This window comes from Coregonus clupeaformis, unplaced genomic scaffold, assembly GCF_020615455.1.
Source record: "Coregonus clupeaformis isolate EN_2021a unplaced genomic scaffold, ASM2061545v1 scaf0663, whole genome shotgun sequence".
NCBI classification, from domain to species: domain Eukaryota; kingdom Metazoa; phylum Chordata; class Actinopteri; order Salmoniformes; family Salmonidae; genus Coregonus; species Coregonus clupeaformis.
The window spans coordinates 1-19,990 of record NW_025534118.1 but is presented as its reverse complement, the minus strand read 5'-3'; the positions used below and the strand labels follow the sequence as shown (position 1 = coordinate 19,990).

The 19,990-nt window shown below is 41.2% G+C and overlaps 1 protein-coding gene and 1 long non-coding RNA gene across 2 annotated transcripts; both read left to right on the top strand.

Moving 5' to 3' along the window:
* The first annotated feature begins 342 nt into the window (after positions 1 to 342).
* On the top strand, positions 343 to 1,009 carry LOC123485374. Its single transcript, XR_006658988.1, has 3 exons — positions 343 to 354; positions 760 to 811; positions 894 to 1,009. It is a non-coding gene; the product is annotated as an uncharacterized LOC123485374 (long non-coding RNA).
* Positions 1,010 to 6,158: 5,149 nt separating this feature from the next.
* LOC123481042 lies at positions 6,159 to 19,971 on the top strand. The gene is made up of 15 exons (XM_045216282.1): positions 6,159 to 6,173; positions 7,023 to 7,075; positions 7,247 to 7,325; positions 9,067 to 9,340; positions 11,937 to 12,112; positions 12,627 to 12,765; positions 12,853 to 12,884; positions 12,980 to 13,038; positions 13,149 to 13,363; positions 13,491 to 13,747; positions 14,026 to 14,160; positions 14,304 to 14,457; positions 14,656 to 14,682; positions 18,832 to 18,858; positions 19,076 to 19,971. The coding sequence occupies exons 1-15, from the start codon at positions 6,159 to 6,161 to the stop codon at positions 19,390 to 19,392; spliced, it is 1,959 nt and encodes a 652-aa protein (XP_045072217.1). The 3' UTR covers positions 19,393 to 19,971.
* The last annotated feature ends 19 nt before the right edge of the window (positions 19,972 to 19,990 follow it).

The following is a 19,990-nucleotide window of genomic DNA, read 5'->3' as shown; positions in this document are numbered from 1 at the left end:
CTTTCCCAAAATGTGGATCTGCAGTTGTGTTTCTTCATCATTTCACCTAACGTCACAATAAAAGTCGTGCATATGTGTGTACAAGTAAGTGATACAGAAGAGGCTTGTGTGGGATACTTTAGGCATGAGGTAAAGCAATGAAGAAAGATACCTCCAGACTCATTGTGTGTCTGTCTGTCTGTGTGAGTGTGTGGTCTTCTGTAGTCTACAGAGGTGTCCAGAGTGAAAGGTCAAGCTCCCTCCTGATGCCTTCCTCGTCCTCATCATTACAGCCTGTTGAGGAATCCATGGATCATCTCACCATCAGGACACCTCTCCATGTCTCACCATCAGGACCCCTTGTCTCACCTCCACGTGAGTCACCTCTCCATGTCTCACCTCTCCATGTCTCACCTCTCCATGTCTCACCTCTCCTTGTCTCACCTCCACGTGAGTCACCTCTCCTTGTCTCACCTCTCCTTGTCTCACCTCTCCATGTCTCACCTCTCCATGTCTCACCTCTCCATGTCTCACCTCTCCTTGTCTCACCTCTCCATGTCTCACCTCTCCATGTCTCATCTCTCCATGTCTCTCCTCTCCACGTCTCTCCTCTCCACGTCTCTCCTCTCCATGTCTCACTCCATGTCTCACATTCACGTGAGTGACCTCTCCATTTCTCACTCCTCCATCCCTGGTAAAATTCAATATATATATATATACTTACCAATAGATGGATGGATGGATACTGTTGGTTGAATATCTGTTGTTTTGACATTTCAGGAGCTTTGCAATGAATTTGCTCCTGACATCATCACAGCAAGGAAACATACCGGTAACTTGATGTTATTTTCCTTGTTCTCATTCTTCATTTGTAGATACAGTAGGAACATACTATTCACCATTGTTTGTTCTAGGTTCCAGTGCCTCCGTTCAGGTCTGTTCCAGTGCAGTATAACAGGCCTGGTGTTTAGGATGGAGGGAGAGGGAGAGGTGCTCTATAGGACAGTCCCCTGGAACAGGAGGCTTCTAGCCCAGATTGGCAAGAGACCTGCAGGACCCCTGTTCAACATTGACTACCCTCTGAAGTCTGTCTGCCAACTACACCTCCCACACTCTCAGATTCATTCTGGTAAGTATTCATTTCAAGTAACTTTCAGGAATAAAAGAGGAATTTCACTTTCAAGACTGCTCTAAAGAAGATTACTCTGCTAATATGCTACATTGTCTTGGTTGTCATTTATATTGTAGTATATCTGAGAAAGATCTAAATGTTCTCTTTCTTTCCCAGGTGGTGGATGTGACTTCCTGTCTGTAGCCCATGTGACTGATGACATCATTGAGTTTCTTCCTCCTCATGAGATAACAGAAACACACATTATAATAAACATCACTGGATTCTCTGCTTATGGTGATGTCACGGATGATGATGCTCCCATCTCACCTATCCAGGGGCTTGTGTTGTTATTCTACCAACCGTTTGTCCCTGAAGAGAGGTCCATCCTGAATGTGTTGTTGCTTCCCAGTAATGTTGTGAGAAAAGAGGTGAGCTGGAGCCCTACAACCCCAGAAACCTACTTCTATCTGGCTGGAGTTCAATCAAACACACAATGGGAAATGTAATACTGGCATAACGGCTAAAACATTTAATCAAACCATTATGGAGAGAAGCAAGTGTGACTGAATTCCATCTGTTGACCTTTTTGATCTTATTGCATTATTCTCAAGCTTTAAGTCATTTTTTTACTCACATTCTCTGCAATTATTTTTTAAAAGAGGGTATTTTGAAGCACAATTAACCATTATCTATTGTTGGTCCTTTCAAGGTGCGGTGATTGAAAGGGATGGAATGTGAGACATTTTAACAACTTCTCAGTGTAAATTTCCCCCGAAGCAAGAATACGCCTTCTCCACTAATTCCACAGATGCACATCGAATACAATATTTGAGTAATACATTTTTTATTACAATGTAATTTTTTATTTCATTGTCACTTCCTATGAAAGCAACTACTACCCCACATTTCAGTTGTTTTTTCTGAAAGAAAAGGAAGGTGATGAACTTGTATGGAACGGACTTGTCTGGTTGCCAGGTAACAGACATTCAGAGCTCAAATCCAATCAAATGAAGTCAGACCTGTAGTACTATTACATGTTTTTAGTTCTCTTACAGCGTTATTGTTATTGAACTATGATGTCATTATATCATATGATTATGGTTGGTTATAATGAATATACCTTTTATCAGATAGTAAAACACCATCTCTTTTCAGCCTCACCAACAGATGTCACCTCTACAAGTTCACTGACATTCACCACCATTATAAACCTCTCAATAACAAACTAGAGATTCATCACCATTATAAACCTCTCAATAACACACTAGAGATTCATCACCATTATAAACCTCTCAATAACAAACTAGAGATTCATCACCATTATAAACCTCTCAATAACAAACTAGAGATTTGTCACCATTATAAACCTCTCAATAAGTAAAAAATAAAAATAATTAAAGAGCAGCAGTAAAATAAAATAACAGTAGCGAGGCTATATAACGGGGGGTGCCGGTACAGAGTCAATGTGCAGGGGCACAGGTTTGTCAATTTGTTTCATAAGAGTTGTAAATTCTCTGAAAATAAAAAATTTAGTTATTCTCTCTAACATGTTATATAAATAGTTCCCCATTACTTTATATGTAATAAAAAAATTATATATATAATTATAATAATAAAAGGTATTAGTTTTCTTGGGGTTTATTGAGCCAGAAAGTCACCACATCTGCCACCAAAGCTTCCTTGTCTTTGTTGTTGTCCACCAGTGAATGTTTGATTTCTTTGAGTTTCTCATGGATGAAGATCGACAACTTCAGTTCATGTAGAAAATGGTATCCATGGTATATGATAAAATGAAGAACCATAGGGGTAACTATGGTAACCCCGTTTATTGTTGAACCCTTCCTTTGGGCTCGGGGCGGGGTTAACCAGCATACTCCGTTTTTTTTCAAGGGTTGACCCTTCTGGGGCCTCGTTTCCAATATCCTTAGTATCCATAGGTATAATACACTTCCTTAGTTTAACAATACTCTGCCTGCGTTGGCTCTGTACAAAGAGAGCATCCACTAACTCAAACAATTTCAATTCCATTATATCCCATCCTATAAAAGGAATAAGCATACGTAACCTAAAATCCCCTGTCAGCCCCCCATCACGGAGGTTCCCGTTAACTGATTGTTCTCGTTGCTGATATAGAGCTCCATGCCTCCACAAGGAAGTCCATTCTTTCTTTGTATTTTCACCCTATGAAATATTCTTCCTGAGGAGTCAGGGGCACCTTCCCACCGGGCCTCGTACCCCGTGTACAGGCTATAACCCTTTGAGGTAACTCTCAGTTCAGGACACACCACCTTGCGAAACACATGCCAGTCTTCAATCCTGTAGTCCACTCCTAAGGTTTGGTCTGTATATTCTTCTCCTTGGGCTAAGGTAAATGGTTTCACTCTATAGATAGGGTAATCAAACATATACCCCCATAGTTGTCCATTAGACATCAACACTTGATCTTTCAGTACAGTTACGGGAGGTATTTTGGTTCTATAGAAATGTAGAAAAGTATTTTTTGGAGCATCATATATTGATGATGTCTACTCATCCCTTTATGATATAGCCTGGGTCCTACTTCCGATGTTAATGTCATCACGGGCGGGTCAGTACTTAACAAATCCATGTTTTCTTAATTTTTTCTTTAGAGTTTTCTGTGGTTTGTCTCTCTTGAGGTTTCTTGTCGCTCGTAGTGTTCACAGGACAAGTCTAACACTTACTTATACTCAGGCAGACCTACCCTGGAAATTACTTTTTCATTCTACAAGGGGTCACAAGCTCACTACCCAGCATTGTAATTTTTTATTCCGTAAAGTTATGTGGAAGAGGTGAAAAAATTATTGTTGTCTATCAACAATGACAAGCCACAGGGGTCTGACAACTTGGATGGAAAATTACTGAGGATAATAGCGGACGATATTGCCACTCCTATTTGCCATATTTTCAATTTAAGCCTACTAGAATGTGTGTGCCCCCAGGGTTGGAGGGAAGCAAAAGTCATTCCGCTACCTAAGAATAGTAAAGCCTCCTTTACTGGCTCAAATAGCCGACCAATCAGCCTGTTACCAACCCTTAGTAAACTATTGGAAAAAATTGTGTTTGACCAGATACAATGCTATTTTACAGTAAACAAATTGACATCATACTTTCAGCATGCTCATAGAGAAGGACATTCAACAAGCACAGCACTTACACAAATGACTGATGATTGGCTAAGAGAAATTGATGATAAAAAGATTGTGGGGGCTGTTTTGTTAGACTTCGGTGCAACTTTTGACATTATCGATCATAGTCTGCTGCTGGAAAAACGTATGTGTTATGGCTTTACTCCACCTGCTATATTGTGGATAAAGAGTTACCTGTCTAACAGAACACAGAGGGTGTTCTTTAATGGAAGCCTCTTCGACATAATCCAGGTAGAATCAGGAATTCCACAGGGCAGCTGTCTAGGCCCATTACTTTTTCAATCTTTACCAATGACATGTCACTAGCTTTGAGTAAAGCCAGAGTGTCTATGTATGAGGATGACTCAACACTATACATGTCAGCTACTACAGCGACTGAAATGACTGCAACACTTAACAAAGAGTTGCAGTTAGTTTCAGAGTGGGTGGCAAGGAATATGTTAGTCCTAAATATTTCTAAAACTAAAAGCATTGTATTTGGGACAAATCATTCACTAAACCCTAAACCTCAACTAAATATTGTAATAAATAATGTGGAAATTGAGCAAGTTGAGGTGACTAACCTGCTTGGAGTAACCCTGGATTGTAAACTGTCATGGTCAAAACATATTGATACAACAGTAGCTAAGATGGGGAGAAGTATGTCCATAATAAAGTGTTATTCTGCCTTCTTAACAGCACTAACAAGGCAGGTCCTCTTCAGGCCCTAGTCTTGTCACACCTGGACTACTGTTCAGTCGTGTGGTCAGGTGCCACAAAAAAGGACTTAGGAAAATTGCAATTGGCTCAGAACAGGGCTGCACGGCTGGCCCTTGGATGTACACAGAGAGCTAATATTAATAATATGCATGTACATTTCTCCTGGCTCAAAGTGGAGGAGAGATTGACTTCATCACTGCTTGTGTTTATGAGAGGTGTTGACATGTTGAATGCACGAGCTGTCTGTTTGAGCTGCTGGCGCACAGCTCGGTCACCCATGCATACCCCACAAGACACGCCACCAGAGGTCTCTTCACAGTCCCCAAGTCCAGAACAGACTATGGGAGGCACACAGTACTACATAGAGCCATGACCACATGGAACTCTATTCCACATCAAGTAACTGATGCAAGTAGTAAAATTATATTTAAAAAAACTGATTAAACACCTTATGGAACAGCGGGGACAGTGAAGCAACACAACATAGGCGCAGACACATGCATACACGCACACGATAACATACTCACTATACACACACGTACACATGGATTTTGTACTGTAGATCTGTGGTAGTGGTGGAGTAGGGGCCTGAGGGCACACAGTGTGTTGTGAAATCTGTGAATGTATTGTAATGTTTTTAAAATTGTATGAACTGTCTTAATTTTGCTGGACCCCAGGAAGAGTAGCTGCAGCCTTGACAGGAACTAATGGGGATCCATAATAAATACAAATACGCAGGAAATCCGTAATCCTCTGGAAAACAAGGGAATTTATTGAAAGTTCCAGGAATGTTGCAACCCTACTCCTACATCCCGTACCAGACAGGCAGGCAGGCAGACTATTAACATACAGTATATTTTCATGTTTTCTTCATATCTTAAATAAATCCCACAAAGGCAATAAAGAGTCCGAATATTATTTCATTACAAATACAACCTGTGATTCAACTGGAAACATAAAGAACAAGACAATATCAGAGATGTTGTTTCAACTTTATCGCTGGATAAGAATGGCTTCTCTCGCCCACCTGTTTTGGTTTGGTGTCAGTTTGTACACTAGAGGGCGACGAACTTACTAGAGACCAATAGAGAGGATGTGCCACAGGATGGGATGGGCTGCTGAAAACGAAAGGAAATTAGCGCTCTACTATCAGGCTTCATTACTTTCCAGTCGGCTGTCTGCACCTGTAGTGTCTAAAAATGGACTGGTTCAGGGTAAGAAAATAGTTTTTTTTAAAACTGAGTATGCTGTTATTTAATGGAATCTGGAAATATGAAAAGTAACTGAAAAGTTTGTTGTTAATAAACAGTAAAGTAGGCTACATTGTATTCATTTCATATTTGATTTATAGCAACACGGAAGTGCGAGATTGACTCGATCAAAGTAATGGGAATAACGGGGAAAATAACTTTACATGATGAAATGCAACAACGTCTGATGTAATAGTTCATAGGCCTACTTTAAAATGTCTAGGTAATAATCTAGCTATGAATTAATAACGCAGTAATGTTAATATCCAATGATTTCATATCTACCACTTTGCATGTCATTCGAAGGAGTGAAGGCTGAAATAATCTACATTTTAGCTGGTAAACTTTTGCGATTTCAATCACATACCATCTCAATCAAGAGATGTTGGCAAGAGAAAGTTGTATTACACGCCTAGACCCTAAGCTAGTTTGATATCATGCAGTTACAGTGCCGTGTGTGGATGTGCACATATATGCGGAGGGTAGAAAATGTAGGCTTTCCAATGTGGTCCTGAATAGAAAAGACTGCAGACAGGACACAGACTGTGTATGTGTGTGGTGTGGTGTGGTGTGTGTGTGTGTGTGTGTGTGTGTGTGTGTGTGTGTGTGTGTGTGTGTGTGTGTGTGTGTGTGTGTGTGTGTGTGTGTGTAGAGGAGAGGGCGGCTGGCAGAGGCCAACAGGGATGAGCAGTTTCCCAAACTCCCTAGAACCTTCTATGTAAAGTAAAGTTTTTGTTTGTGTTTGTGTGTATGTGTATGTGTATGTGCTTGCGCATACTTGTGTGTGTGTGTTGGGTGCATGTGTATATGTAGCAAGCAAAGGCCAACAGGCCGTTTACCATACTCCCCAGCACCTCTTCTGGAAGGTGAGTGGACATACAAAGATGAAATGAGTCTAATATTAACAACTCTACCATAACATATTTTATTACATCATCCTCATGACCTGTGAAATGAATGTAGAACAGTGAAGTGACCACAGCATGTGGTGGTGGTGTAGGGGAACAGAGCAGTGTGTGACTGTTTCCTGTGTTCAGGTTGACCCTGTCTGGAGAGAATCATCGTCGTCTGAAGACTGAGATCTCTAGGATGAAGGAGAATCTGAGGTTCATGAAGGTAACACTAGTGGTCATGTCTGAGAGGTCAAATGTCATTGTGAACAAACCACATATAGATCACAGCCACATACTGTGTGTGTGTGTACAGTCTAGATAATTAACTAATCTCTCATGTACACTATGAGTGGTGGGGGTCAGACTGCATCCCTACACACATACACACACACCATTAGACAAAAAGGCTGTGAATATATTTCTGTATAGCCGTGTATGACTTGTGTGTGTGTGTGTGTGTGTGTGTGTGTGTGTGTGTGTGTGTGTGTGTGTGTGTGTGTGTGTAGGAGGAAGCTGCGTCTGAGATGGAAAGGAAGCCAGTATGGGAGGAGAGTGGAGAACTCCCCAGCACCTCTTCTGGAATGTGAGTGAACATAGAGTATATTATCTATTATCTACCTGGTACAGCCAGGGCCACCCCTCAGAGTGGATATGAGTGGACATAGAGTATATTATCTATTATCTACCTGGTACAGCCAGGGCCACCCCTCAGAGTGGATATGAGTGGACATAGAGTATATTATCTACCTGGTACAGCCAGGGCCACCCCTCAGAGTGGATATGAGTGAACATAGAGTATATTATCTATTATCTACCTGGTACAGCCAGGGCCACCCCTCTGAGTGGATATGAGTGGACATAGAGTATATTGTCTATTATCTACCTGGTACAGCCAGGGCCACCCCTCAGAGTGGATATGAGTGGACATAGAGTATATTATCTATTATCTACCTGGTACAGCCAGGGCCACCCCTCAGAGTGGATATGAGTGGACATAGAGTATATTATCTATTATCTACCTGGTACAGCCAGGGCCACCCCTCAGAGTGGATATGAGTGAACATAGAGTATATTATCTATTATCTACCTGGTACAGCCAGGGCCACCCCTCAGAGTGGATATGAGTGGACATAGAGTATATTATCTATTATCTACCTGGTACAGCCAGGGCCACCCCTCAGAGTGGATATGAGTGAACATAGAGTATATTATCTATTATCTACCTGGTACAGCCAGGGCCACCCCTCAGAGTGGATATGAGTGGACATAGAGTATATTATCTATTATAAACTGGGTGGTTTGAGCCCTGAATGCTGATTGGCTGTACCTTAAATCCAAGAGTATATTATATATTATAAACTGGGTGGTTTGAGCTCTTCTTTCTCAGGTACAGCCTCAACCTCTCATCTGTCCTTATTCCCACCAGGCCCCGAACTATCTTTTCCCAGTGGGGTTACCCTCCAGGTCCTCCTCCTTCCTTTCTGTCTAATCTAGGACGTTTTTCTGGTAGCTTAGGACAGCTCAGGTCACAGGTAAGAGGACGGTTAGAGAATTTTAGGATCACTTCTACCCTCATATGTTAAAACACCTGTACTCACTGTCATAGTCAGTTCTACAGTATGAAATGATACAGTCCACACATACAGTCTAGATAATTAACTAATCTCTCATGTACACTATGAGTGGTGGGGGTCAGACTGCATCCCTACACACACACACACACCATTAGACAAAAAGGCTGTGATTATATTTCTGTGTGTGTGTGTGTGTGTTTGTGTGCGTGCGTGCGTGTGTTAAAGTTCCAACTATAATCTATTATATGATGATATGAGAATGAGATATTGAGGGACCAGTAGAACTATTCTAATACGTCTTAACAATATTAATATATTCATGTTCTTTATTTTATATCAGTAGTCAGTTTTTCTATTCCTTCCTCACTCTTGTTATCTTTGTTGTTTTAGAGAATGTTGGCTGTTCCAGCTCTGCTGCTGACCACTCTGGAGGAGATGAACCCACAAGAGCTGAAGACATTTCAGTCTTTCCTGACTAGTGGCCTGCTGCCTGACTGTCCTCCCATCCCAGAGAGTCAGCTGGAGAACGCTGACATACAGGTCATAGTGGGTCAGATGGTGAAGACATACGGCCCTGAGAGAGCTGTGGAGATCACACTGAGGATCCTGAGGGGGATGAAGCGGGTAGACCTAGCAGAGAAGTTAGAGACAGATCACAGAGGAGGTAACAGAACAAGAATTTACATCAATCTATACATCACAATCACAGTTCAGTGGCGGTCTAACCAGAAAGAACATTCAACTGACTTCATAAAACATTCAGCAGGCCTCTCTTTTATCATTTTTATTCATGATGTATCCAGGTGACCCCATTATGTTTAAACAGCAATCCAACATTCATTATATTCCATACATACAATCACCAATACAGTAGGGAAGATATCACAAATGGATTAGACTTTCTAATCATGGCTGTTTATCTCTTCCTGAGCTGCCTAATCTGGAAGATGAACCAGAATGATCTGGCAGAGAAGTTAGAGAGATATCAGAGAAGTAGGATTGTAGACAAGGACCCTAACTGTCTCTCTATCCCCCCTCCTATCTTCCCCTCTATTTCCCCAGTTTCCCCCCTCTTTCTCAGGTACTGCCTCAACCTCTCACCTGCCCTTATTCCCACCAGGCCTCGATCCGTCCTCTCCCCTGTGTGGTTACCCCCCATTTCCCCCTTCTCTCCAGCTCTATCTTCTTCCCAGTGTGGTTACCATCCAGGTCCTCCTCCTCCTTTCTTTCTGTCTCATCTACGACGTTTTTCTGGTAGCTCAGGACAGCTCAGGTCACAGGTAAGAGGACGGTTAGAGAAGGATCACTTCTACCCTCATATGTTAAAACACCTGTACTCACTGTCATAGTCAGTTCTACAGTTCTACCCTCCTATGTTAAAACACCTGTACTCACTGTCATAGTCAGTTCTACAGTATGAAATGATACAGTCCACACATACAGTCTAGATAATTAACTAGTCTGTCAGGTAAACTATGAGTGGTGGGGGTCAGGCTGCATCCCTACACACATACACAATAGACAAAAAGGCTGTGTGTTTGTGTGTGTGTGTGTGTGTGTGTGTGTGTGTGTGTGTGTGTGTGTGTGTGTAGGAGGAAGCTGCCTCTGAGATGGAAAGGAAGCCAGCAGGGGAGGAGAGTGGAGAACTGTCCAGCACCTCTTCTGGAATGTGAGTGAACATAGAGTATATTATCTATTATCTACCTGGTACAGCCAGGGCCACCCCTCAGAGTGGATATGAGTGAACATAGAGTATATTATCTATTATCTACCTGGTACAGCCAGGGCCACCCCTCAGAGTGGATATGAGTGGACATAGAGTATATTATCTATTATCTACCTGGTACAGCCAGGGCCACCCCTCAGAGTGGATATGAGTGGACATAGAGTATATTATCTATTATAAACTGGGTGGTTTGAGCCCTGAATGCTGATTGGCTCTACCTTAAATCCAAGAGTATATTATCTATTATAAACTGGGTGGTTTGAGCTCTTCTTTCTCAGGTACAGCCTCAACCTCTCATCTGTCCTTATTCCCACCAGGCCCCGAACTATCTTTTCCCAGTGTGGTTACCCTCCAGGTCCTCCTCCTCCTTCCTTTCTGTCTCATCTAGGACGTTTTTCTGGTAGCTCAGGACTGCTCAGGTCACAGGTAAGAGGACGGTTAGAGAAATGTAGGATCACTTCTACCCTCATATGTTAAAACACCTGTACTCACTGTCATAGTCAGTTCTACAGTATGAAATGATACAGTCCACACATACAGTCTAGATAATTAACTAATCTCTCATGTACACTATGAGTGGTGGGGGGTCAGACTGCATCCCTACACACACACACACCATTAGACAAAAAAGGCTGTGATTATATTTCTGTGTGTGTGTGTGCGTGCGTGTGTTAAAGTTCCAACTGTAATCTATTATATGATGATATGAGAATGAGATATTGAGAGACCAGTAGAACTATTCTAATACGTCTTAACAATATTCATATATTCATGTTCTTTATTTTATATCAGTAGTCAGTTTTTCTATTCCTTCCTCACTCTTGTTATCTTTGTTGTTTTAGAGAACGTTGGCTGTTCCAGCTCTGCTGCTGACCACTCTGGAGGAGATGAACCCACAAGAGCTGAAGACATTTCAGTCTTTCCTGACTAGTGGCCTGCTGCCTGACTGTCCTCCCATCCCAGAGAGTCAGCTGGAGAAACGCTGACATACAGGTCATAGTGGGTCAGATGGTGAAGACATACGGCCCTGAGAGAGCTGTGGAGATCACACTGAGGATCCTGAGGGGGATGAAGTGGGTAGACCTAGCAGAGAAGTTAGAGACAGATCACAGAGGAGGTAACAGAACAAGAATGTACATCAATCTATACATCACAATCACAGTTCAGTGTAGCTCTAACCAGAAAGAACATTCAACTGACTTCATAATAACATTCAGCAGGCCTTTCTTTTATCATTTTTATTCATGATGTATCCAGGTGACCCCATTATGTTTAAACAGCAATCCAACATTCATTATATTACATACATACAATCACCAATACAGTAGGGAAGATATCACAAACGGATTAGACTTTCTAATCATGGCTGTATGTCTCTTCCTGAGCTGCCTAATCTGGAAGATGAACCAGAATGATCTGGCAGAGAAGTTAGAGAGAGATCAGAGAAGTAGGATTGTAGACAAGGACCCTAACTGTCTCTCTATCCCCCCTCCTATCTTCCCCTCTATTTCCCCTGTTTCCCCCTCTTTCTCAGGTACTGCCTCAACCTCTCACCTGCCCTTATTCCCACCGAGGCCCCGATCCGTCCTCTCCCCTGTGGGGTTACCCCCCATTTCCCCCCTTCTCTCCAGATCCTCCCCCTCCTTTGGCTCGTCTAAGGAGTTGTTGTGGTTAACTTCTGCTGGTAGCTCAGGACAGTTCAGGTCACAGGTAAGAGGACGGTTAGAGAAATGTAGGATCACTTCTACCCTCATATGTTAAAACACCTGTACTCACTGTCATAGTCAGTTCTACACTTCTACCCTCATATGTTAAAACACCTGTACTCACTGTCATAGTCAGTTCTACCCTCATATGTTAAAACACCTGTACTCACTGTCATAGTCAGTTCTACAGTTCTACCCTCATATGTTAAAACACCTGTACTCACTGTCATAGTTAGTTCTACAGTTCTACCCTCATATGTTAAAACACCTGTACTCACTGTCATAGTCAGTTCTACAGTATGAAATGATACAGTCCACACATACAGTCTAGATAATTAACTAATCTCTCATGTACACTATGAGTGGTGGGGGTCAGACTGCAGCCCGATTGTCCCTGCCCTTCTCACTGCTGCCATGGTGGGCAACATGTTCACAATAGAACAGAAAACAGGTCAAATTTACATAGAACATTTTTCTATTATAGAAGTATGTTTCTATTCTGTTGATTTGAATCTAGGGAAACCCCAAAGCTGGAGATGGACTGTCCTCCCATCCTAGACATCCCACTGGAGATGGCTAACAGTGTCAACACAGAGGTAGCTGTGAACACCCAGGAGAACATCCAGAGGATGGACGAGGAGTTGGGAAGAGAAAGGGGTAACAGCTATACAGCTAACATATTAATCTGGATCAATGATGAAGTTGAAGTTGTATAGAAAAACATCTTTATTTGGTTCTCTTTAGGTTCTCCTCTCTTCCTGGAACACCATCACATGGTAAGACCCTCACTGGACTGAGAGAAAGACTGAAATTAAAAGCTCTTCTTCACACTATTGGTTGAATTACAGTATCTATTGTTTCTACATTTTAGAGTTCTCCAGATGAATTTACACCTGAAATCCACGATCAGGACAACAGGAGAGAATACCAGTAACTTAATATATTTAATGTTTCTTATTGGTAGTTTGTATAAAAGAAGGACAATACCTTAAATCCAGGAAATCTCATTAAAATGAAATCCTTCATTGTTTGTTCTACAGGTTCCAGTGCCCCAGTGCAGGTATGTTCCAGTGCAGTATAACAGGCCTGGTGTTTAGGATGGAGGGAGAGGGAGAGGTGCTCTATAGGACAGTCCCCTGGGACAGGAGGCTTCTAGCCCAGAGAGGCAAGAGACCTGCAGGACCCCTATTCAAGTTTACATGCCTTAAGGGGTCTGTCTGTCAACTACACCTCCCACACTGTGAGATTCATTCTGGTAAGTAATACATTTCCAAGGAGGTTATAGACTACGTATTCTTAATCACCATCAGTAGCATCACTACTCCACTACTTGGTTGTTTTTGTCATCTGAACAGAAGACTAATGTTCTCTTTCTCTCCTAGAGGGTGGATGTGACTTCCTGTCTGTAGCCCATGTGACTGATGATGACAGTACGGAGTTTCTCCATCCCCATGAGACAACAGAAACTCATGTCATATTAAACATCAATGGATTCAGCAAATATGGCATCACCAAGGATAAGGAAGCTCCTGTCTCTCCTATCCGTGGTCTGGTGCTACTATTTTACCAACTCCCAGATGATACAAATAATTCTACCCTAAATGTGTTGTTGCTGCCTAGAAATGTTGACATTGATGAGGTAAGTAGATTAGAGTTGTCAAATTCCTCTTTCGTTGGAATTCTATCAAAGTCGTACTGTTGAACTCACCTTTTGCCACAGAACATTATTTTGGGGTGTAATGTAACACTGAATGGTGAATCCAAACCTGGGGGGTCTCTCGCTCACCAATCCAACATCTTAACCATTAGACCAAGAGGACATCCTCAAGGTCCGAGGGCGACATTTGGGCTTCCATGTTTCAGGCAGGGCTACCTCACCATGACAGTGTGTTCCAAACCATTTTCAATCCTGTCAAGGTGTGTAAGACAAGGAGGAGAAGGAATGGAGACAGAGAAATCTACATTGAAAGAAATCCCAACTGTAGACTAACCCCGGACCAAGAATACACCCTCTCCACCGATCTTACAGATGAACATCACATAGATCCAGAGGTAGGCTAATATATATATGACATGAGCTAGAGAGAGAGAGGAAATGTGTTAACACATGTAAATTATTTTTGTGATGCTACCTTGATAAGAAATAGAAATCACGTACAATTCTGTTTGACTTGATACTTGTGCTTTTTTTTCAGGATGCAGAGTTTGTGGATTATGATTCCTATACAAACTACATGCCAACATTTCAGTTGGATTTACAAACTGTTATTAAAAAAGTGAATCTTCTTCTGAAAGAACATGACGGTCCTGAAAATGAACGTGTATGGAACCGCCTTGTTTCACTACCAGGTAACTGAAATTCAGAGAGAGTAGGAGTTACTATAGAACTAGTAGTAATAGTAGCATTTTACATTTACATTTTACATTAGTAGCAATCATCATAATAGTATGGTAGTAGTGCTGTTGTTGTTGATTTAATTTAATTATGATACAATTGATTATTTCACCATATAAATGTAGTACATCACCTTCTCTTTTAATCCACAGCCTCACCAACAGAAGTGAAGTCTACAGGTAACTGGTCTCATCAAACCTTATACTTGTCTTAGTCTCATCAACTCACAATTCAATTGTGAACAACTCATATTCTCCTAATGGTTCTGTGTTGTGCGCCATTTGATTTGACCTGCGGTTTAACCTAGCTCATAAACTGCACCATAAATTTAAACGACTATATTCTTTATGGTCTGTCACTTATTTTGTTAAAGGTCCTGCACAGTCAAAATCATGTTTTTCATGAAATGTGATGATATTCGAATTAAATCAGATCAAAGTAGGATGACCAAAGTATGAAAAATGACTGTTGCTTCTGCATTGATAAAGTTATCATAAAGTTACTCATCCTCTCCCCCATGTCAACCACTTGGATTCAGGAGCTGGGAATATTAAAGGATTTTTGTGACATTCTTTTTCTTACCTAATTTAAATAAGTACCCCTTGTAACCAACATCGCAGAAGGCGTATTCGCAGAGGGTGTGGTTTACATAGCAGCGTGTTCGATGAATAGGGAAAACCTGTAATTATATTTTCTAAGGCAAATATACTTAGGTTTCCGCTTTCATCTGTGTCTGGTGTTAGCTAGTTACTGGCTAGCTAGGTCTTTCATCAGCATGGAACAAAAAGTGGGGGAAGGTTAGCCCAAAACTCAGACACAATTGTCATGTCATTACATCAAGAGACATGCCAAACATGAGATTCATACAAACTTCTTGACATCATTGATAGTCATGATATATAACATTGTCTGACTGAGTGGACAAAACATTATGAACACCTGCTCTTCCCTGACATAGACTGACCAGGTGAATCCAGTGAAAGCTATGATCCCTTATTGATGTCACTTGTTAAATCCACTTCATTCAGTGTAGATGAAGGGGAGGAGACAGATTAAAGAAGGATTTTTAAGGCTTGAGACAATTGAGACATGGATTATGTATGTGTGCCATTCAGAGGGTGAATGGGCAAGACAAGAGATTTAAATGCCTTTGAGCGAGATATAGTAGTAGGTGCCAGGCACACCGGTTTGTGTCAAGAACTGCAACGCTGCTGGGTTTTTCACGCTCAACAGTTTCCTGTGTGTATCAAGAATGGTCCACCACCCAAAGGACATCCAGCCAACTTGACACAACTGTGGGAAGCATTGGAGTCAACATGGGCCAGCATCCCTGTGGGCGCTTTTCGACACCTTGTAGTCCATACCCAGACCACAACCTGTAAAGTTTCAACAAACATTTTCCAAGATGATCTAGCTAGCTAGCTTGATAAACAGTGCTGAAAATTCAATTTGGTCTAGCTAGCTAAATTATATAGCAACCATTATTTCTATATTGACGCTGTAACCAAACAGGATAAAAAAATAATTTGTGAAACCATGATATGAGTTGCTTTGTGTATCAGCAAATTATCTTGAGATAATCTCATTGCATCACTGCGTCCATGTTGCTTGACATAGGCGGTTTCAAAGAACTGTTAGTCAAGGTGAGCTCCCCAGCCAATTAGCTCCCTGCCCACTCAGTCTGTCTTTTCAGACTTCCTGGTAGTTTCACATGAGATAAACTTTTTATCGGGGGAAAATATTGTTGGTGATGTTTTAGTCTGTAGCTAGGTTACCATTCGGTTTGCGACAGATTTTCATGTGAATATTCTAAAATCTGCACAAAACAGTATGCACATTTTCCCACCAGAGATGTGTTTCCATCAAACGTATTTATAGAGAGCAATAGTGATGGCGTCTTTTTGTAGGCACTAACTCCGCCATGGTTCCTTGGGAAAGGCCTATGGGAAAATGAATGGCATTTTTGTAAGGTTTTTCGATAATTGCCGAAAATAAGGTCTGTGGTAAACACAGGCTTAGGAGAGTTTATACGTTTTGTTCTATGAGATAATCTTTATCAGCTAAACTTTTTGTGAATTCTTTTAACGTTTATGTAGTAATAAAAAACAAAGCATAAAGGCTTCATAATTCATAAAGGTCCTGTTGACTGACTGATATTATCTCATAAAACAAAACGTATAAGATCTCCTAAGGCTGTGTTAACCTCTGACTTATTTTGGACATTTATACTGTATTCTTTCCATAGGGATGGCTGAACCAACCAGAGGTAACTCATTTCCGGGTTTTAGGACTACAAGCTAGCGAGCTCTATTGCGGATAAAATGCTGTGCGTGGTGACGTACTGCACATATAAATAACTTGGCGTAGTGCACATAAAACTAAATTCCCATGTACTGAATGAAAAATATAAGTTAAATGGGTTTCCAACGCATTTTCAACTCTACTGATGGTTTTGTCACAAAAACTGTTACGTTATAACAAATGTGCCCACTCTAATCTTGGCACGTGCGCTCTAGCCAACAGCTAGATACAGTGCAGGTCGGCTACCTACATTATGAGATTATTATTAGGGGTGTAACGATCCATCTACTACATCGATGTATCGATTTATATTCATATGATCCAACTACATCGATCTGTGCTCGGCGAGTTGGCCTTTTGGACAACATATATCGATCTAACATCGTTTTAAAATGTAATAAATCGATTGTATCGATACTAGGAAATAACCCATTGGATTTAAGCACGTCAGACTTTATATGCAGGGGTGCACATAACTGGTACGCATCAGCGCTACAAAAATCAGGAATGCGTATTGCCACTTGTGTTACTCACGCGCCTTTGCGTACTTGACCGATCTTCTCATCTAACCTTAACATGACATTTGCTTGTCAACTACTGTCAGGGATGTCCAAAACAACAGACATTAAGCAGCTTATTTGGCGTTTCGCCACCTACAAAGAAACGCCAACTGGAGCCAGAGCCGAAGAAAATACTTTTTCGGAAAAGTGGCTTGAAGCTAACGATGAGCGCACTGAAATGTGGTGCAAGATTTGCCGCTCAAATCCACATCTAGCAGACAAAACAGGTGCATTTTATAAAGGCTCAAAGAATTTCAACCATCCTTTATTTGACAAACATGAAAAGAGCAAGGAGCACACGAATGTGGCGCAAGCCATTGCTAAAAGCTAGCCGAGAATAAATGTCCAGTCGCCCACTTGCCAGATGGCGAGACAAGCTGAATGAAGAACAGGCAAGCTCTATTTAATATTTTTCTCTTTCCATAAAGCTAAACACACACGTCCCATGTCTTCCTATTCTGAGGATGTTCATTTACTGAATGCTTTTTTGATGGATCTGAGGACATCACAAAAACTGAGCAGGAAATAGTTTACATTGTGTCTGTGTCCAGCAACGGAGAGTTTACTTCGGACTTTATTGGACTGATTGAATTGGGTGCTGACCGAACCGCACAGGCCATAACAGACGGACTTGTGAGACTTTTGGTAAGTTTCATAATACCAGATGGTCTGCATGGAGTCATGAAACACTGTTAAAAATATCAAGACTATTGCCAGCCATTAAAATGCAACTGGTTACCAGGTATTTATTTCAGTCACACTGGTTGAATTTTTGGCTAAAAGGTTACTGAATCGATTTCAAGTCACTGAATCGTTTCGGATCGTATCGTTCTAAATGAACCAATATCGTCCTTGAATCGTATCGACAACCACGAATCGTGATACAAATCGAATCGTTGTTAAAACGAATCGTTACACCCCTAATTATTATGGATAAGAGCAATATTATTTGTATTAGTCAAACGGCAGCAAAGCATAGTTCAAAATGTCACCAGACTAAGACCCTCGATATTTATTGGAAAGTAGCATAAAGCTCATCACCTTGCATATTCACCACCCTGTGAAGTTTATCATAACGTATTTCATCTGAAGCCTGAACTGCATGCTTTCCCAAGTCTTAATGGGAGGACCACACAACATATCGCGTGACTCCAAATTTACTTCGATATGTTGTTTATTATATAAATATTTGCGTATAAAGGCGTTTTCCACTCCCATTTCTCGCATAAAGGCGTTTTCCACTCCCATTTCTCGCATAATACATTTTACCGATACAAAAAGATCCCACCATGTCAAATGAACTAATTGTCTGTCGGCATTTATAAAAGTGTACCAGCATTTCCTGTTTATCGTGACTTTTTCATGCGTCAGGTAATTCATCCGCATGAAATGGTTACTCAAAAGGCTATTTTACTGACTCAGAATGACTGTTCGCGACCTTTAACAAGTTATATTTTGTATCTACAGTTACACCACATGGTGGCGCTACAGCAGGTAAATATCTCACAATCTTCAAAACCATAAACATTTTGAACGTCTTCAATTGCAATTATTAAAGGTAGACTCAGCAAGATGGCATCATCACACACAACAGGGAACTTGTTTACCTACATAAACATACAAGGATAATTCAGATCCGTCAGGACTGTTTATTTTAGTTATTATGATGTCACATGTTATAGTTCTCATTGTTTTATGTTTCTGTATCTAGGGACAACAACAAATGTTTCTTATCTGCTGCTGGGCACTCTGGCAGAGCTGGTTTCAGAACAGCTGGAGACATTCCAGTGGCACCTTAGTCAGGGAGTGGAGGATTTTCCTTCAATCCCAAAGAGCCAGTTGGAGAACGCTACCAGACTGGCCACAGTGGATATGATGGTGCAGCGATACCTTGACGACGGCACTGTGAAGATCACACTAGAGATCCTGAGGGAGATGGGCCAGAACAAACTGGCTATTGAGTTAAAGGAGAAGTTGACAAATGAATGTCTGAATGTGCAGCCTCAACACAACATGAGTGAACAATGAATTACATTCCCAAGGAGGGGAGAGGAAGGGGGTCACAGTTAACTTCGGGGGTTCTGTGCCATAGTGTGAAACATTACGAGTTTTTCGAATGCAGATCATGTAATGTTTACAAAGGACATCAAACATTTTCACACCACATGAAAAGTTAAGGATGTCTTATCTAACAAGATAGGCTATCTGCAACATTGTGAAAGTTTAACGGTCTTGAATGAGCCCCAGGTCTCAGGCAAGGTGACATCACTGTGAGGCTAATGTCTACCAGACAACCTACCTGTGTTACTCTGGTACACTGGTTTCAGACTACAAGATCAGAGACTCTATTCTTTATAGTCTCCCAATATAAAAAAATCATATTTTTACATATCTGTACATTGAAGAATTATCAGGAACATTGTGAATGTTTAATCATCTTGGTCAGGTCTCAGGCAAGGTGACATCACTGAGAATATAATCTATCAACAACTTGATTGTGCTACTCTGGTGCACTGGCAGCTGACTACAAGATCAGGGACTGTTTTAATGTTGTGACACAACATTTTTTATATCTGTACATAGTACAGAAGTTTATATAATGATATTTCTATGCTTTTTTTAAATG

Excerpts from the sequence above, each read along its gene's own strand:
- LOC123481042 (XM_045216282.1), top strand. Across the intron at positions 7,076-7,246 it reads CCCAGCACCTCTTCTGGAAG|GTTGACCCTGTCTGGAGAGA; the intron begins GTGAGTGGACAT and ends TCCTGTGTTCAG. Across the intron at positions 13,748-14,025 it reads GAAATGTTGACATTGATGAG|GTGTGTAAGACAAGGAGGAG; the intron begins GTAAGTAGATTA and ends AATCCTGTCAAG.